Here is a 20,437-nt window from a genome sequence, read left to right on the forward strand (position 1 = left end):
TTCATGGCTGTATCCTCAATTTTATACACCTGTCAGCAACAGGTGTGGCTGAAATAGCCGAATACACTAATTTGTGTATTTATTTATATATATATATATATATATATATATATATATATATATATATATATATATATATATATATATATATATATATATATATATATATATATATATATATATATATATATATATATATATAGGTGTTTATATATTTATTAATATGTTATTATTAGGGTTGTCAAGAAAACAGCTAGAACATATTCAATCAAGTGAAACATTCAAAACATTGCAGATAGAACTGCAATGTATAGAGTTGTCATGCTTCTATATTATATGACAGAATAATTTTCTGTAATCTACACAGTCCATTTCTATGTGAATGTTCTGTAGCATTGCTCCCTCCTGAACAGCGCCACCTGGTGGTGTTGTAACTCACCCTCTGGGCCCTGGTCTTCATCATCACCATCCTCATCCTCAATATCAATCTCATCGGGGTTGGCTTGTTTGGCCAGTTCAGCCAGCTCACTGCGAGATGTGTCACTCCTAAACAAACAGATTCACAATGACACAGAGTGGTTAAGACCAGTATTGAACCATTTCTGCATTGTTGTATTTATATTAAATGACTGGCCACTTACTGGGCCCATATCCACACAGCATCTAAAAATAGGAGTGCTGATCGAGGATCTGTCCATATTATCTTATTCATTATGATTTAAAATCTTAGATCAGCGCTAATATTCTGAGACGCTTTGTGGATACGGGGCCTGGTCTGCAGTTGGGTTTTCAGAGGACAATGGAAAGGATGCTAAATGGGTGGGGGGATGGATGACAGACCTGACGAAGAGGATCTTTTCTTTGAGTTTGGGTTTGTCCTGTTCAGCCTCGGCAGCAAGCTGTTGGGCCTGCTGCTCCAACAACTTCATATCATCCAGCCCCAGCTGGCCCGGGGCAAGGTCTGAGACTGCACAGACATAAAATAACAGAGTTATACAGAGGTACACCCTAACACTGATTTAGCCCTAACACTAACCAAGCCCCATCTGGCCTGTGTTTTTCATGAAAAACATTTACAGCTGTAAGCATGACACTTCAAAATCATGTTAAAAATCAACATGGAAGATGACACGAGATTAATTGATTCATCATTAGAGACCGAAGGTGTGGGTGCGTATATGTTTGTATGCATGTGTGTGTGTGCATTCTTACTGGTGGCGTTGGTGGTGGCCTTCATCATCTGTGAGGACATGAAGTTGACCTGTGTGTTGTACGTGGCCTGGACGCTGCGCTTGATCCTCAGCATCTCCCGGATAGTGTCTTCGTTCCCGTGGCGGATCTCAAACTCCTTCCACGTCTGCCAGAACGTGGCCGTCATCTGAAGCAAACACACACACACAGGAAGTAAAACTTTTTATCGCTACTGTGCACAAACCTGTGTTTCCACAAATTGAGGAAAGGACTGAAACAGGGAAGGAGTACGTGGATTGTCCAATAAGAACAGCTAGTTCTGTTCAATAACATTTTCCTAATGTGTGCGTTACAGCTGGGACGATAAACCACAAATTATCGTCACCGACCATACCGATAACTTAGGCATTTTGTTTATATAATTAATTATGATAAGTAGCGTACACTAGAGAAATGTGAAGTTTGAAATGAAATAAGTTTGAGGAGTGATTGTTAATGGCACAATTTGTGGCTACAACCATCAAACTAGTAGTAGTGGTAGCACATTAATGTTATAAACGTATCACTCTATTTATTGTTATCACATCAATTCAGGCAATTTATCGCAATATGGATTTTTGTTCATATTGCCCAGCTCTAGTGTGCACTACTGAAGAGGACCCTGGGTCAGAGTGTGAGAGCTCACCCTTGGGTCACAGATCTGAGAGCAGTAGGAGTATATGGCTCTGCCCCGGTCGATCTCGCCCAGTTTGCTCTCCATGTCAGCGAAGCGCAGGCACATGTCCCTGGAGTGTTCGTCTGGAAGCACCTGGAAGAAAACAGCATATGATATTATATATTCAAATATATTAGTTGCATAACCATATACACCATCTCAATAAATAAAAATCACGTGTCTAACTCATTTTGCCATGGGGGCTGCAGTCGTTCTTCAACGAGGTCCGGAGAGCCGAAACAGAAGATGTGTTATCTTTCTTCGCCGTCAGAATTAGCAAAACATTTTCCAATATCCATCTTTTGGGAAATGTTTTATGCTCACTGATTGTCTAGCTTTCATTTCAGTGATTATTAGCGAGCTGGAGACAGTCAAGAAATGGTATGAATGTAGGTCTCTTATCATTTTTACAACGTTTCTATTTGGTTTTAGTCATTTGAAAGTATATTGAGTTTGTCCCCCCCCCCCCCCCCCACACAATTTTTTTGAATCTATATAAGTTTGGACACACCTACTTATTCAAGGGTTTTTCTTTATTTGTACTATTTTCTACATTGTAGAAAAATAGTGAATACATCAAAACTATGAAATAACACATACGGAATCATGTAGGAAACAAAAAATTTGTTAAACAAATCAAAATATAATTTTAGATCCCTTTGCCTTGATGACAGATTTGCACACTCTTGGCATTCTCTCAAACCGCTTCACGAGGAATGATTTTCCAACAGTCTTGAAGGAGTTCCCACATACGCTGAGCACTTGTGGCTGCTTTTCCTTTACTCTGCGGTCCAACTCATCCCGAGCCACCCTCTTCTAGGGTTACTTCCAGTCACAACTTGCAGACTTGTTTACGTGTTGCTGTGCGTTTTGTTGCCAACCTTACTTTGCTACTTGACAACTTTACAGTTTTTACTTTTTAATTACCGTTTATATTTTTTGCTTTTCCCTCACTCAACTTTTTCACTCCGGATGCTTTATCTGGACATTGTTCGTCAGGACCTCCAACAGCCGAAGCAAGTAGTAACATTAACATGATGCCTTCTAATTGCAGTCGCTGTACTCATAATATACAGGAGAACGATCGCCTTATGGCGAGGATAGCTGTGCTGCAAGCCCAGCTTCAGACGCAATCGTTAGGCAAGGGTAATTTCTGTGTAGGAAAGGATGAAACAGCATCTGTGCCACCAGTGAATACAGATAGTAACGTTAGTATAAATCCCCTCGCACGGTCCCCGCAGCTGGACAACTTTCTCACGGCTTTTGGAGGGAAATGCTGTAGGAATGCTCAACTGGTGTCGCTCATTTAGCCGGCAGAAACTTTCAACCGGTTTTCCCCATTAAGCAGTGAGTCGGAGTCAGAGGCCGAGCCATCTCCCGTTACGGGGTCTGAGACGCCGAAGCTTCCCACAATTAGCTCTGACAAATTGAAAACCCTAGTCATTGGTGACTCCATTACCCGCAGTATTAGACTTAAAACGAATCATCCAGCGATCATACACTGTTTACCAGGGGGCAGGGCTACCGACGGTAATGCTAATCTGGAGATGGTGCTGGCTAAAGCTAAAACTGGCGAGTGGAGAGAGTATAGAGATATTGTTATCCACGTCGGCACCAACAATATGTTAGGATGAAACAGTCAGAGGTCACCAAGCGCAACATAGCTTCAGCGTGTAAATCAGCTAGAAAGAGGTGTCGGCATCGAGTAATTGTCCCTGGCCCCCTCCCAGTTAGGGGGAGTGATGAGCTCTACAGCAGAGTCTCACAACACAGCTGGTTGAAAACTGTTTTTTGCCCCTCCCAAAATATAGATAATTGGCCCTCTTTCTGGGACTCACCCACAAACAGGACCAAACCTGGCCTGCTGAGGAGTGACAGACTCCATCCTAGCTGGAGAGGTTCTCTCATCTTATCTACCAACATAGACAGGGCTCTAACTCCTCTAGCTCCACAATGAAATAGGGTGCAGGCCAGGCAGCAGGCTGTTAGCCAGCCTGCCAGCTTAGTGGAGTCTGCCACTAAGCACAGTCAGTGTAGTCAGCTCAGCTATCCCCATTGAGACCGTGTCTGTGCGCCTTAGCAAACTCACTAGGATAAAGACCTCCTCCATTGATGCCATTATTGAAAGAGATCATGATACCTCACATTTCAAAATAGGGCTACTTAATGTTAGATCTCTTACTTCAAAGGCAGTTATAGTCAATGAACTAATCAATGATCATAATCTGATGTGATTGGCCTGACTGAAACATGGCTTAAGCCTGATGAATTTACTGTGATAAATGAGGCCTCACCTCCTGGCTACACTAGTGACCATATCACCATGCATCCCGCAAAGGCGGCGGTGTAATTAAAAATGTAACAGTAGCAAATTTCAATTGACAAAAAAAGCTTCTAGTCATGAAATCTATGCAGCCTACTCAATCAATTTTTATAGCTACTGTTTACAGGCCTCCTGGGCCATATACAGCGTTCCTCATTGAGTTCCCATCGGACCTTGCAGATAATATAATAATTTTGGTGACTTTAATATTCACATGGAAAAGTCCACAGACCCACTCCAAAGGGCTTTTGGAGCCATCATCGACTTACTGGGTTTTGTCCAACATGTCTCTGGACCTACTCACTGTCACAGTCTGGACCTAGTTTTGTCCCATGGAATACATGTTGTGGATCTTAATGTTTTTCCTCATAATCCTGGACTATCGGACCAACATTTTATTACATTTGCAACAAATAATCTGCTCAGACCCCAACCAAGAAGCATCAAAAGTCGTGCTATAAATTCTCAGACAACACAAAGATTCCTTGATACCTTCCAGACTCCCTCTGTCTACCCAAGGACATCAGAGGACAAAAATCAGTTAACCACCTAACTGAGGAACTCAATTTAACCTTGCGCAATACCCTAGATGCAGTTGCATCCCTAAAAACAAAAACATTTCTCATAAGAAACTAGCTCCCTGGTATACAGAAAATACCCGGGCTCTGAAGCAAGCTTCCAGAAAATTGGAACGTGTCGCAAAGCTAACTAAAAAGCAACATTCCCCAAGTGAGGATGGCTTTCACTTCAGCAGTAATAAATTCATGAACTGCTTTGAGGAAAAGATCATGATCATTAGAAAGCAAATGACGGACTCCTCTTTAAATCTGTGTATTCCTCCAAAGCTCAGTTGTCCTGAGTCTGCACAACTCTGCCAGGACCTAGGATCAAGAGAGACACTCAAGTGTTTTAGTACTATATCTCTTGACACAATGATGAAAATAATCATGGCCTCTAAACCTTCAAGCTGCATACTGGACCCTATTTCAACTAAACTACTGAAAGAGCTGCTTCCTGTGATGGCCCTCCTATGTTGGACATAATAATCAGCTCTCTATCCCCCAGATGTGTACCAAACTCACTAAAAGTGGCAGTAATAAAGCCCCTCTTGAAAAAGCCAAACCTTGACCCAGAAAATATTAAAAAACTAGCAGCCTATATTGAATCTTCCATTACTCTCAAAAATGTTAGAAAAAGCAACTCACTGCCTTCCTGAAGACAAACTATGTATACGAAATGCTTCGGTCTGGTTTTAGACCCCATCATAGCACAGAGACTGCACTTGAAGGTGGTAAATTACCTTTTAATGGCATCAGACCGAGGTTCTGCAGCTGTCCTCGTAAAGAAGGTAAAGACCTTAGTGCTGCTTTTGATACCTTCGATCACATTCTTTTGGAGAGATTTTAAACCCAAATTGGTCTACACGGACAAGTGCGGGCCTGGTTGAGATCTTATCTGTCAGAAAGATATCAGTTTGACTCTGAATGGTTTGTCCTCTGTCAAATCAAATGTACATTTCGGTGTTCCTCAAGGTTCCGTTTTAGGACCACTATATTGTTTTCACTATATATTTACCTCTTGGGGATGCCATTCGAAAACATAATGTTAACATTCACTGCTATGCGGATGACACACAGCTTTACATTTCAATGAAACATGGTGAAGCCCCAAAATTGCCCTCGCTAGAAGCCTGTGTTTCAGATATAAGTGGATGGCTGCAAACTTTCTACTTTTAAACTCGGACAAAACAGAGATGCTTGTTCTAGGTCCCAAGAAACAAAGAGATCTTCTGTTGAATCTGACAATTAATCTTGATGGTTGTACAGTCGTCTCAAATAAAACTGAAGGACCTCGGCGTTACTCTGGACCCTGATCTCTCTTTTGACGAACATATCAAGACAGTTTCAAGGACAGCTTTTTTCCATCTACGTAACATTGCAAAAATCATTAACTTTCTGTCCAAAAATGATGCAGAAATATTAATCCATGCTTTTGTTACTTCTAGGTTAGACTACTGCAATGCTCTACTTTCCGGCTACCCGGATAAAGCACTAAATAAACTTCAGTTATCCTGACTAGAACCAAAACAATTGATCATATTACTCCAGTGCTAGGCTCCCTACACTGGCTTCCTGTTAAGGCAAGGGCTGATTTCAAGGTTTTACTGCTAATCTACAAAGCATTACATGGGCTTGCTCCTACCGATCTTTCTGATTTGGTCCTACCGTACATACTTACACGTACGCTACGGTCACAAGACGCAGGCCTCCTAATTGTCCCTAGAATTTCTAAGCAAACAGCTGGAGGCAGGGCTTTCTCCATTTTTATGGAATGGTCTGCCTACCCATGTGAGAGACGCATCCTCGGTCTTAACCTTTACTCCTTTATTGAAGACTCATCTCTTCAGTGGGTCATATGATTGAGTGTAGTCTGGCCCAGGAGTGTGAAGGTGAACGGAAAGGCTCTGGAGCAACGAACCGCCCTTGGCTGTCTCTGCTTGGCCGGTTCCCCTCTCTCCACTGGGATTCTCTGTCTCTAACACTATTACAGGGGCTGAGTCACTGGCTTACTGGTGCTCTTTCATGCCATCCCTAGGAGGGGTGCGTCACTTGAGTGGGTTGAGTCACTGACGTGATCTTCCTGTCTGGGTTGGCACCCCCCTTGGCTTGTGCCGTGGCGGAGATCTGTGGGCTGTACTCGGCCTTGTCTCAGGATGGTACGTTGGTGGTTGAAGATATCCCTCTAGTGGTGTGGGGGCTGTGCTTTGGCAATGTGGGTGGGGTTATATCCTTCCTGTTTGGCCCTGTCCTGGGGTATCATCGAATGGGGCCAGTGTCTCCTGACCCCTCTGTCTCAGCCTCCAGTATTTATGCTGCAGTATTTTGTTTCGGGGGGCTAGGGTCTGTTTTATCTGGTGTCCTGTGTGAATTTAAGTATGCTCTCTCTAATTCTCTCTCTCGGAGGACCTGAGCCCTAGGACCATGCCTCAGGACTACCTGGCATGATGACTCCTTGCTGTCCCCAGTCCACCTGGCCGTGCTGCTGCTCCAGTTTCAACTGTTCTGCCTGCGGCTATGGAATCCTGACCTGTTCACCGGACGTGCTACCTGTCCCAGACTTGCTGTTTTTAACTCTCTAGAGACGGTAGCAGCGGTAGAGATACTCTCAATGATCGGCTATGAAAAGCCAACTGACATTTACTCCTGAGGTGCTGACTTGCTGCACCCTCGACAACTACTGTGATTATTATTATATGACCATGCTGGTAATCTATGAACATCTTGGACATGTTCTGTTGTAATCTCCACCCGGCACAACCAGAAGAGGACTGGCCACCCCTCATAGCCTGGTTACAGTTGCAAAAACTGGGTTTTTGGCCTTTCTAGGGAGTTTTTCCTAGCCACCGTGCTTCTACACATGCATTGCTTGCCGTTTGGGGTTTTAGGCTGGGTTTCTGTACAGCACTTTGAGATATCAGCTGATGTACGAAGGGCTATATAAATCACAGTGTCTATCACAGTGCCATCCGTTTTGTCACTAAAGCACCTTATACTACCCACCACTGCGACTTGTATGCTCTAGTCGGCTGGCCCTCGCTACATATTCGTCGCCAGACCCACTGGCTCCAGGTCATCTACAAGTCTATGCTAGGTAAAGCTCCGCCTTATCTCAGCTCACTGGTCACGATGGCAACACCCATCCGTAGCACGCGCTCCAGCAGGTGTATCTCACTGATCATCCCTAAAGCCAACACCTCATTTGGCCGCCTTTCGTTCCAGTACTCTGCTGCCTGTGACTGGAACGAATTGCAAAAATCGCTGAAGTTGGAGACTTTTATCTCCCTCACCAACTTCAAACATCAGCTATCTGAGCAGCTAACCGATCGCTGCAGCTGTACATAGTCTATTGGTAAATAGCCCACCCTTTTCACCTACCTCATCCCCGTACTGTTTTTATTTATTTACTTTTCTGCTCTTCTGCACACCAATATCTCTACCTGTACATGACCATCTGATCTTTTATCACTCCAGTGTTAATCTGCAAAATTGTAATTATTTGCCTACCTCCTCATGCCTTTTGCACACATTGTATATAGACCCCCCCTTCGTTTTCTACTGTGTTATTGACTTGTTAATTGTTTACTCCATGTGTAACTCTTTGTTGTATGCTCACACTGCTATGCTTTATCTTGGCCAGGTCGCAGTTGCAAATGAGAACTTGTTCTCAACTAGCCTACCTGGTTAAATAAAGGTGAAATAAAAAATTAAAAAATAAATAAATACATTTGATTTGATCTCAATTGGGTTGATGTCAGGTGATTGTGGAGGCCAGGTCATCTGATGCAGCATTCCATCACTTTCCTTCTTGGTCAAACTGCCCTACCAAGCAAAAAGGCAGTAACTACTCAGAGTGGAACTGAGAAAAATTGCTTTTATTTACCTTGGTATCACAGTAACATTATGCAGTTACTGCTAACAGGACCCCCATTTTCTCCAAAACACCATACAATAGAGGCAGGATACTTGTCCACATGATGAAGCATGTATTTAATGTAGCAAAAATGACATTAACTCATTTTTGACCAAGTGAGCAGATACTGCCTTTTTGCTTGGTAGGGCAGCATAGCCCTTACACAGGTGGGTGTTGGGTTATTGTGCTGTTGAAAAACAAATGATAGTCACACTAAGCGCAAACCAGATGGGATGGTATATCGCGGCAGGATCCTGTGGTAGCCATGCTGGTTAAGTGTGCCTTGAATTCTAAATAAATCACTGACAGTGTCGTCCGCAAAGCAACCCCACACCATCATACCTCCTCCTCCATGCTTCATGGTGGGAACCACACATCCGTTAACCTACTCTGCGTCTCACAAAGACACCGCGGTTGGAACCAAAAATCTCAAATTTGGACTCAGACCAAAAGGACAGATTTCCACTGGTCTAATGTGCCTTGCTTGTGTTTCTTGGCCCAAGCAAGCCTCTTCTTCTTATTGGTGTCCTTTAGTAGTGGTTTCTTTTCAGCAATTTGACCATGAAGGGATGATTCCCGCAGTCTCCTCTGAACAGTTGATGTTGAGATGTGTCCGTTACTTGAACTCTGTGAAGCATTTATATGTGCTGCAATCTGAGGTGCAGTTAACTCTCATCCACTTATCCTCTGGAGCAGAGGTTAACTCTGGATCTTCCTTTCCTGTGGCGGTGCTCATGAGAGCCAGTTTCATCATAGCGCTTGATAGTTTTTGCAACTGCACTTGAAGAAACTTTCAAAGTTCTTGAAATTTTCCGGACTGACTGACCTTCATGTCTTTAAGTAATGATGGACGGTTGTTTCTCGCTGCTTATTTGAGCTGTTCTTGCCCTAATATAGACTTGGTCTTATACCACCCCTACCTTGTCACAACACAACTGATTGGCTCAAACGCATTAAGAGGGAAAGAAATTCCACAAAATAACAAGGCACACCTGTGAATTGCATTCCAGGTGACCTCATGAAGCTGGTTGAGAGAATGCCAAGAATCCGAAATCTAAAATATACGTTGATTTGTTTAACACTTTTTTGGTTACTACATGATTCCATGTGTTATTTCATAGTTTTGATGTCTTCACTATTATTCTACAATGTAGAAAATAGTAAAAATAAACAAAATCCTGGAACGAGCAGGCATGGCCAAACTTTGGACTTGTACTGTATGTATGTATGTATATAAAACAGCCGGAAGTTAACATACACCTTAGCCAAATACATTTAAACTCAGTTTTTCACAATTCCTGATATTTAATCCTAGTAAAAATTCCTTGTCTTACTTCAGTTAGGATCACCACTTTATTTTAAGAATGTGAAATGTCAGAATAATAGTAGAGAGAATGATTTATATCAGCTTTTATTTATTTCATCACATTCCCAGTGGGTCAGAAGTTTATATACACTCAATTAGTATTTGGTAGCATTGCCTTTAAATTGTTTAACTTGGGTCACATGTTCCGGGTAACCTTCCACAAGCTTCCCACAATAAGCTGGGTGAATTTTGGCCCATTCCTCCTGACAGAGCTGGTGTTACTGAGTCAGGTTTGTAGGCCTCCTTGCTTGGACACGGTTTTTCAGTTCTGCCCACAAATTTTCTATAGGATTGAGGTCAGGGCTTTGTGATGGCCACTCCAATACCTTGACTTTGTTGTCCTTAAGGCATTTTGCCACAACTTTGGAAGTATGCTTGGGGTCATTGTCCATCACTTGTGTGATGGACAATGGAGACAGTCAGGAGACAGTGTCTCCTGACCCCTCCTGTCTCAGCCTCCAGTATTTATGCTGCAGTAGTTTGTGTGTCGGGGGGCTAGGGTCAGTTTGTTATATCTGGAGTACTTCTCCTGTCCTATTCGGTGTCCTGTGTGAATCTAAGTGTGCGTTCTCTAATTCTCTCCTTCTCTCTTTCTTTCTCTCTCTAGGAGGACCTGAGCCCTAGGACCATGCCCCAGGACTACCTGGCATGATGACCCCTTGCTGTCCCCAGTCCACCTGGCCGTGCTGCTGCTCCAGTTTCAACTGTTCTGCCTTATTATTATTCGACCATGCTGGTCATTTATGAACATTTGAACATCTTGGCCATGTTCTGTTATAATCTCCACCCGGCACAGCCAGAAGAGGACTGGCCACCCCACATAGCCTGGTTCCTCTCTAGGTTTCTTCCTAGGTTTTGGCCTTTCTAGGGAGTTTTTCCTAGCCACCGTGCTTCTACGCCTGCATTGCTTGCTGTTTGGGGTTTTAGGCTGGGTTTCTGTACAGCACTTTGAGATATCAGCTGATGTACGAAGGGCTATATAAATACATTTGATTTGATTTGACTTGGAAGACCCATTTGCGACCAAACTAACTTCCTGACTGATGTCTTGAGATGTTGTTTCAATAAATCCAGCTAATTTTCCGTCCTCATGATGCCATCTATTTTGTGAAGTGCACCAGTCACTCCTGCAGCAAATCACCCCCACAACATGATGCTGCCACCCCCGCTTCACGGATGGGATGGTGTTCTTCGGCTTGCAAACCTCCCCTTTTTCGTCCAAACATAATGATGGTCATTATAGCCAAACAGTTCTATTTTTGTTTCATCAGACCAGAGGACATTTCTCCAAAAAGTACAGTTTTTGTCCCCGTCTGCTGTTGCAATCCGTAGTCTGGCTTTGAGGTTGTCGATATAGGACTCATTTTACTGTGGATATAGATACGTTTGTACCCGTTTCCTCCAGCAAGGTCCTTTGCCGTTGGTTCTGGGATTGATTTGCACTTTTCGCACCAAAGTAGGATATAGAACGTGTCTCCTTCCTCAGCGGTATGATATCTGCATGGTCCCATGGTGTTTATACTTACGTACTATTGTTTGTACAGATAAGCGTGGTACCGTCAGGTGTTTGGAAATTGCTCCCAAGGATGAACCAGACATGTGGAGGTCTACAATTTTCTGAGGTCTTGGAAGATTTATTTAGATTTTCCCATGATGTCAAGCAAAGAGGCACTGAGTTTGATGGTAGGCCTTGAAATACATCCAATTGACTCAAATTATGTCAATTAGCCTATCAGAAGCTTCACATAGAAGCATGACAGAATTTATTGTATGTAAACTTCTGACCCACTGTAATTGTGATACAGTGAATTATAAGTTAAATAATCTGTCTAAACAATTGTTGGAAAAATTACTTGTGTTATGCACAAAGTATATGTCCTAACCGACTTGCCAAAACTATAGTTTATTAACAAGAAATGGAGTTGTTGAAAAACAAGTATTAATGACTCCAACCTAAGTGTATGTAAACTTCCGACTTTAACTGATATATATATATATATATATATATATTATTTTTTTACTCAAACCATCCACAGGCCGGATTGGACGCCCCTCGCGGGACACGGATTTAGACTATTGAGATGCACCTGTGTGTGTGTGCATAACAAAATGAGCCACTACACTCTTACCTCGATGGCTTTCTGGTAGATCGCTCTGGTGTAGGTGACACCGTAGATCTCTGCAGCCCTCTTGATGTAGATGTTGAACATGTGATGCCTCTCCGTGTTGTCCACCGCCTGCGTAGCTCTCTCGTACACCGCCATGGCGTGACGCGCCAACCCAAACTCCTCCTCCAGTTTGGCGTACAGCAGGTAGATGGCTGTCAATCACAACAGAAAATAGGTAACATATCACTCGTCATTCCTGTAGCTGGGGGGATAGTAACCACATAAATAAGGCCATTATCACAAAGCAACAAACTGATTATAAAAACTGACTGAGGCTGAAAGATACTTGACACCCTTTTCATACTATCATGCCAACCTGAACCGTACTGAGCTGGCTCGGTCATGGTCTTTTAACATCTGTCATTCCCAGCACGATTCCTGCAACTGTGGTCGATGCGTAACCAGGCCAGCACAGTACAAGCTTGGCTTCGTAGTGTGAAAAGGATTGTATTTTCCTTGGTGCTTCTCAGTACCTAAAAAGCAACTGTGATGATGGTGATGACTTTATTGTATAAGTCAGGAAATAATTTTTTCATTGTACAGCATGTCAGCTTAGAGTCTAGACAGACGTCACAAACATGCATTAGACATAAAGACATACAGAAGTCACGTAGACAACAATGTCTCTTACTCTTGGCGAACTTGGCTGGACAGCCATCCAGCGCCTGCTCAAACAGGTCCCGGGCCCTCTCCAGCTTCTTGCCCCCGTAGCGGTCGATGAACTTGGTGAGGTAGGTGTTCCAGATGTCATAGACGTTGGGCCACCTGAAGAGGGCGATGCCACGCTCGTACGCCTGCAGAGAGCGCATGAAGACCATCAGCAACAGGAATTTAAAACGGATCAAAATGCTGTAGTTTTAAGGGTGAAGGCATGGTCAGGGTCATTCGTGTTCAGTAGGGAACTCGGCCCTAGACATGACCCAGTTGTAAAGTAACAGATGTGTGTCTCAGCCTCCAGTATTTATGCTGCAGTAGTTTATGTGTCGGGGGGCTAGGGTCAGTTTGTTATATCTGGAGTACTTCTCCTGTCCTATTCGGTGTCCTGTGTGAATCTAAGTGTGCGTTCTCTAATTCTCTCCTTCTCTCTTTCTTTCTCTCTCGGAGGACCTGAGCCCTAGGACCATGCCCCAGGATTACCTGACATGATGACTCCTTGCTGTCCCCAGTCCACCTGGCCGTGCTGCTGCTCCAGTTTCAACTGTTCTGCCTTCTTATTATTCGAACATGCTGATCATTTATGAACATTTGAACATCTTGGCCATGTTCTGCTATAATCTCCACCCGGCACAGCCAGAAGAGGACTGGCCACCCCACATAGCCTGGTTCCTCTCTAGGTTTCTTCCTAGGTTTTGGCCTTTCATGGGAGTTTTTCCTAGCCACCGTGCTTCTACGCCTGCATTGCTTGCTGTTTGGGGTTTTAGGCTGGGTTTCTGTACAGCACTTTGAGATATCAGCTGATGTACGAAGGGCTATATAAATAAATTTGATGTAGATTTTTTTTTTGAATGCAGTATGAGTTAGCGTTTATGTTCTAGGCTGTGAAATGTTAGACTGGTCCCAGTTCAGGCATCATGACAATGACCATAAGAGTTGTCAAGACAGCACAACAGAACTGGGACCAGGCTAGTGAGATGTGTGCAGCAGGGCAGGTGGTTGGTGTCACCTTGAAGCTCTCCTCAAAGTAGTTGTGCTCCTCCAGGAACATGGCATAGTTGATGATTATCTGGGGCGTGGCTATGCGCAGGTCAATGATGCGGTCGTACACCGCCTTGGTGGACTGACGGGGAGAAACGACCAAGACAAAAGGTAGGGTTGTTAGTTACATCGTATGGTCGTTACATGTTTGGTCCCTAAAACCGGGTCATCACTATGCACAAGATGAAATTTTCAGTTTCTCCTATTCTAACAAGATTTCATCTGAGAGAAGAGCTCACGGAATACATAAAACGTATAACCTAAACAATGTTCATCAATCCAATCCAGAAACCCTAATGAAGGATTTTTGGGCTCCCGAGTGGCGCAGTGGTCTAAGTGTGGCGCACTGCATCCGAGTGGCGCACTGCATCTCAGTGCAAGAGGCGTCGCTATAGTCCCTGGTTCGGCTCCAGGCTGTATCACATCTGGCCATGATTGGGAGTCCCATAGGGCGGCGCACAATTGGCCCAGCGTAGTCCGGGTTTGGCCATCATTGTAAATAAGAATTTGTTCTTAACTGACCTGCCTAGTTAAATAAATGTTTTAAATGAAAGCTTCTTGCAGCCAAAACGTTAGTTGACTATTACGTATACACAGGCAGCTCAATTCTGATCTTTTGACCAATAAGAGCAGATATTTTGCCAATAATGGGGCAAAAGATCAGATTTGGGCTGCCTGTGTAAATGCAGCCTTAGATGTGTTGCATCAAAGCTACCTTCTTTTCCTTTCTAAATCAGTGCAATTGAAATACAAACGAAGACAGACACCGTAGAGGGAAACATGAAAGTACCTGGAAGGTTCCCATACTCTCCTCCAGGTCAGCCAGCATGGACCAGACCTTCAGAGACTTGTACACTCTGTTCTGCACGGGCTCTGACACGTCAAAGTACTCTGCCTTCTTGGACGGGATGGCAGTTGCTTTCTACATATTTGGAAAGAGAGAAAGTCGAGGGATATTTGCACAGACATGCATCCAGTATTTATTCATCCCCCTGTAACTATTCCCCAGGTCGTTGCTGTAAATGAGAATGTGTTCTCGGTCAACTTACCTGGTAAAATAAGGTTAAAATAAAAAATGTACATCTATAGAAAGAATATTTGAAACTATGAGAAGAGCGGTCTACACCATAGAATTTGACATTAGATGAGGGTATTCATTTCTTGAAGTTATTAAATAGATACATTAAAAAAGCAAGTACAGGTCAGCCGCCCACACAGCAATGTGTAGCAGTTTAAACCCATAAGAAATAATTCAGGATGACAGAAAAGTAAAAACAAAATGTACGTGTCTTTGGAGTGTGTGACAGATAGTGGGTCAGTATTTGTTGTGCCTGTATCTCCGTCTCACCCTCAGTATACGTAGCGCCTGTTCGTAGTTCTCATGGCGTAGCTCCATCTCTCCGTATTCACACCACACGCCAGCCAGGTCGTCAACCTGCTTGTAGTTCACCTTGGTGGCTTTCTCAAAGATGGTCCGTGCCTGATGGTGGTGAAAAGTGGAAAAAGAACATTTAAAACAATAAATAAAACTTTACTTCCTCTTGGGTTGAAGGAGTAAATCTCCTAAATGGGGAAACCTTAGTTTGAGACTCACGTCATCTAGCTGCTCGTTCTCCTCATAGAACTTGGCGAAGGAGACCCAGAGAGAGCTGGGTTTCCCTGTAGCCTTCATAGGGTCCACAGTCTGAACTGCCTCTGTGTAGGTGTTGATGATCTGAAAAAGGGGTTAAGACACACATTCTATACACTGTACATGTATGTGAGGAAGAGCATGCAAGGTACCTATTGCCAGCTAGAAAGACTAAGAAACCATGTTAAATGTGAAATCTGTAAACATGTATAAGCTCGGATTTCTCTCAAACCCTTTTCACATAATTCCAACCTGAACAGTACTGCGCTGGCTCGGATATTTTCATTTCACATCACGGTTCCAGCTACAACAGTTCAGTAGAATAAAATGGGTATTAGAGACAGTGCCAAAAAGATGGCACAGTAAGACTAGGGCTAAGAGCTCAGGGCCTGTATCCACAAAGGGTCTCAGAGTAAGAGTGCTGATCTTGGATCTGGTCCCATCTGTTCATATAATCATATTCAGGCTAAACTGATCCTGGATCAGCACTTCTACTACGTGTCCACTTCTGGTTTCAGCTACCTGTCGTGGTTTCCCCTCGTACAGTTTGACCCTCTTATGCCACTCGTGGACGTTGTGTGGATTCTGTCTCAGCAGCACACTGTTCAGCAGGAGGGGCCTGCGGGCGATCAGCTGCTCAAAGCGGGCCAGACGCAGCTCCAGGTCTATGTCCTCTGAGACGGGAAAGGGAACACGAGTTGAGCATGACGACAAAGGCAAAGCATTCACTTGCGGCTGTGATTCCCCCCCTTGTAATATTTATTTACACAGGTTATTCTCGTTGAGATCAAATCTATGTTTGTGAGAAATTGTGATACTCTACAATCCAGACACACTGGGTGCATCTCAATACTCTAAAATGGCTGGCTTCCCAAGACTACTCTCTTCAGTTGCATTTATGTTGAAGGAACTAGCGCACAAGCATTTCTGTAAACTTTGTCACAAATAACATTTGATTTAAAAAAATGTTTTTACTCAAAGTCGCAGCCAGGATTGGGAGAACAGTAACATGGATACCTAGGTCAGGAATCGATTTCCCTTAACCTTTTTGGGATAGGGGGCATCATTTTCACTTTTGGATAAATAGCGTGCCCAGAGTGAACTGCCTCCTACTCTGTCCCAGATGCTAATATATGCATATTATTATTAGTATTGGATAGAAAACACTCTGAAGTTTCTAAAACTGTTTGAATGATGTCTGAGTATAACAGAACTCATATGGCAGGCGAAAACCTGAGAAAAATCCAACCAGGAAGTGGAAAATCTGAGGTTTGTAGTTTTTCAACTCAGCCCCCATAGAAGATACAGGGTGATATTAGTTATGTTTCACTTCCCAAGGCTTCCACTAGATGTCAACAGTATTTAGAACCTGTTTTGAGGATTCTACTCTAAAGGAGGGGCTCATAAGGGCTCTTTGAGTGAGTGGTCTGGCAGAATGCCACAGCCTCGGTCTGGCGCGCTCACATGAAAGGTAGCTACGTTCCACTTCATTTGTACAGACAAAGGAATTGTCCAGTTGGAACATTAATGAAGTTTTATGTTAAGAATATCCTAAAGATTGATTCCATACTTAGGTTGGCATGTTTCTACGGAATGTAACGGAACTTTTTGTCCAGCGTGACCTGAACGCGCTTTTGGATTTGTTTACCAAACGCCCTAACAAAAGAAGATATTTGGACCTAACTGATCGACATTATCGAATAAATCAAAACATTTATGCTGGAACTGGGATTCCTGGGAGTGCATTCTGATGAAGATAATCAAAGGTAAGTTAATATTTCAAATGCTATTTGTGAGTAATGTTGACTACCCAATATGGCAGGTATCTTTTTGGCTGCTTTGTTGTCTAAAGGCTGTACTCAGATTATTGCATGGTTTGCTTTCTCCGTAAAGTTATTTTGAAATCTGACACAACGGTTGCATTAAGGAGAAGTTTATCTAAAGTTCCATGTATAATAGTCGTATCTTTATCAATGTTTTATGAGTATTTCTGACGTGGCTCTCTGCAATATCACCGCATGTTTTAGAACTACTGAATGTAACGCGCCAATGTAAACTCCGATTTTTTTTATATAAATATGGACATTATCAAACAAAACATACATGTATTGTGTAACATGAAGTCCTATGAGTGTCATCTGATGAAGAACATCAAAGGTTAGTGATGCTTTTTGTGACTCCTCTCTTTGGCTGAAATATTTTTTTTTCTGTGGCTTAACATAATTGTTTGTGGTGCTTTCGTTGTAAATCCTTTTTGAAATCAGACACTGTGGCTGGATTAACGAGAATTGTATCTTTAAAATGGTGTAAAATACTTGTATGCTTGAGGAATTTTAATTATGAGATTTTTGTTGTTTTGAATTTGGCGCCCTGGCTGTTGCGGGAGGGGGGGGGTTCCGCTAGTCCTAGACAGGTTAATAGAGTTATTTGAGATCTGAGCAGGAGACAAGGAGAGTAAGACACTTTAGACTATTGAGATGCACCCACCTTCTTCATCTTTCCCCAACTCTGAGGTAGTCTCCATCTTGGCAGCGATCATGCTCTCCTCAAACTGGGCGTAGCTGTCGAACACCTGGGTGAAATCTCTCACCGTCACCACCGTCAAGATGGCCTCCTCATAAACATCACGAGCCTGGTGGGCCACAACACACAAGCATTCAAATTAGTCTGTGTGTGTGCATCCCAAAAACTGAATATATTTATTGTGTAAAGCTTCATAATATGCATAATAGCTAATCAAAATGTGTCAAATATATATTATGACAATGTTATGGTGGTGAGTTACCCTATAATCCTACATCATTTCTAATGACCCTGATGCATGACGACAAAGTCAAAAGTGGACTATGAAGATGATCGTCTATAGGGCTCTGGTCACAAGTAGTGCAATACAAAGGGAATAGGGTCATCCCTGCCGTTTGGGATGCATCTATCCAGACCAGTACCTTTTCAAAATGTCCACTGCGGATGTAGTAGTCAGCCAGGGAGCACCAGAGTTTGCCCAGCTGGTCTGTGAAGCGAGTGAGGCCTCCACGGATGATGGCCCCAACATTCAGAGAGTTCACCTTGTCTGGGTTCTGAGAGATCAGGTCACACAGCTCGTGCCATAGCTGTTAGATATTAACCAAACAAACAACATGGGGATAATGTTAGATCTCAACCACACAACAACATGGGGATAAGGAGGATGAGCCAGACGTGGTCTTACCTGGTAGTTAGACTTTCCCTCCTTGGACACAAAGCTCTCATCGTTGACAACGGCTGCCAGACGTACTGCTGCTTCATCCAGCTTGCCGCAGGAACGCAGGTAATCTATGTACTCCTCCGCATTCTCTGGGGACAGCTGCAGAGAAAGAGAGAGTCAAATCCAGGGGGCTGTTGCAGAAATAACTGTCATTTTACTGTGCAGCCGTATTCATTGATCTGGCCAAGGTTTCGACTCTGTCAATCACCACATCCTCATCGGCAGACTCCACAGCCTTGGTTTCTCAAATTATTGCCTCGCCTGGTTCACCAACTACTTCTCTGATAGAGTTCAGTGTGTCAAATCGGAGGGTCTGCTGTCCGGACCTCTGGCAGTCTCTATGGGGGTGCCACAGGGTTAAATTCTTGGACAGACTCTTCTCTGTATACATCAAAGAGGTCGCTCGCTCTTGCTGCTGGTGAGTTTCTGATCCACCTCTACGCAGACGTCACGATTCTGTATACTTCTGGCCCTTCTTTGGACACTGTGTTAACAACCCTCCAGGCAAGCTTCAATACCATACAACTCTCCTTCCGTGGCCTCCAATTGCTCTTAAATACAAGTAAAACTAAATGCATGCTCTTCAACCGATCGCTACCTGCACCTACCCGCCTGTCTAACATCACTACTCTGGACGGCTCTGACTTAGAATACGTGGACAACTACAAATACTTAGGTGTCTGGTTAGACTGTAAACTCTCCTTCCAGACCCATATCAAACATCTCCAATCCAAAGTTAAATCTAGAATTGGCTTCCTATTTCGCAAAACAAAGCATCCTTCACTCATGCTGCCTTGTAAAACTGACCATCCTACAGATCCTCGACTTTGGCGATGTCATTTACAAAATAGCCCCCAATACCCTACTCAACAAATTGGATGCAGTCTATCACAGTGCAATCCGTTTTGTCACCAAAGCCCCATATACTACCCACCATTGCGACCTGTACGCTCTCGTTGGCTGGGCCTCGCTTCATACTCATCGCCAAACCCACTGGCTCCATGTCATCTACAAGACCCTGCTAGGTAAAGTCCCCCCTTATCTCAGCTCACTGGTCACCATAGCATCTCCCACCTGTAGCACATGCTCCAGCAGGTATATCTCTCTAGTCACCCCCAAAACCAATTCTTTCTTTGGCCGCCTCTCCTTCCAGTTCTCTGCTGCCAATGACTGGAACGAACTACAAAAATCTCTGAAACTGGAAACACGTATCTCCCTCACTAGCTTTAAGCACCAACTGTCAGAGCAGCTCACAGATTACCGCACCTATAATTTAGCCCAAACAACTACCTCTTTCCCTACTGTATTTAATTAATTAATTTATTTTGCTCCTTTGCACCCCATTATTTTTATTTCTACTTTGCACATTCTTCCATTGCAAATCTACCATTCCAGTGTTTTACTTGCTATATTGTATTTACTTTGCCACCATGGCCTTTTTTTGCCTTTACCTCCCTTATCTCACCTCATTTGCTCACATCGTATATAGACTTGTTTATACTGTATTATTGACTGTATGTTTGTTTTACTCCATGTGTAACTCTGTGTCGTTGTATGTGTCGAACTGCTTTGCTTTATCTTGGCCAGTTCGCAATTGTAAATGAGAACTTGTTCTCAACTTGCCTACCTGGTTAA

General features: G+C 43.3%; 1 protein-coding gene across 1 annotated transcript in view; it reads right to left on the minus strand.

The window, feature by feature from the left end:
• LOC109898261 (pre-mRNA-splicing factor SYF1-like) overlaps positions 1-20,437 on the minus strand; it is a 28,942-nt gene that overhangs the window by 2,598 nt on the left and 5,907 nt on the right. The window contains exons 5-18 of the mRNA XM_020493159.2: positions 18,767-18,901; positions 18,504-18,668; positions 18,046-18,190; positions 16,081-16,232; positions 15,523-15,642; positions 15,277-15,408; positions 14,719-14,850; positions 13,897-14,010; positions 12,865-13,027; positions 12,195-12,385; positions 1,877-1,999; positions 1,213-1,378; positions 841-967; positions 440-546 (exon numbers count right to left, since the gene is read on the minus strand). Of these exons, the coding sequence (XP_020348748.1) occupies positions 440-546; positions 841-967; positions 1,213-1,378; positions 1,877-1,999; positions 12,195-12,385; positions 12,865-13,027; positions 13,897-14,010; positions 14,719-14,850; positions 15,277-15,408; positions 15,523-15,642; positions 16,081-16,232; positions 18,046-18,190; positions 18,504-18,668; positions 18,767-18,901 (1,972 nt within the window). The remainder of the gene's footprint in view (positions 1-439; positions 547-840; positions 968-1,212; positions 1,379-1,876; positions 2,000-12,194; positions 12,386-12,864; positions 13,028-13,896; positions 14,011-14,718; positions 14,851-15,276; positions 15,409-15,522; positions 15,643-16,080; positions 16,233-18,045; positions 18,191-18,503; positions 18,669-18,766; positions 18,902-20,437) is intronic.

Source organism: Oncorhynchus kisutch, linkage group LG10 (genome assembly GCF_002021735.2).
Source record: "Oncorhynchus kisutch isolate 150728-3 linkage group LG10, Okis_V2, whole genome shotgun sequence".
NCBI lineage: Eukaryota > Metazoa > Chordata > Actinopteri > Salmoniformes > Salmonidae > Oncorhynchus > Oncorhynchus kisutch.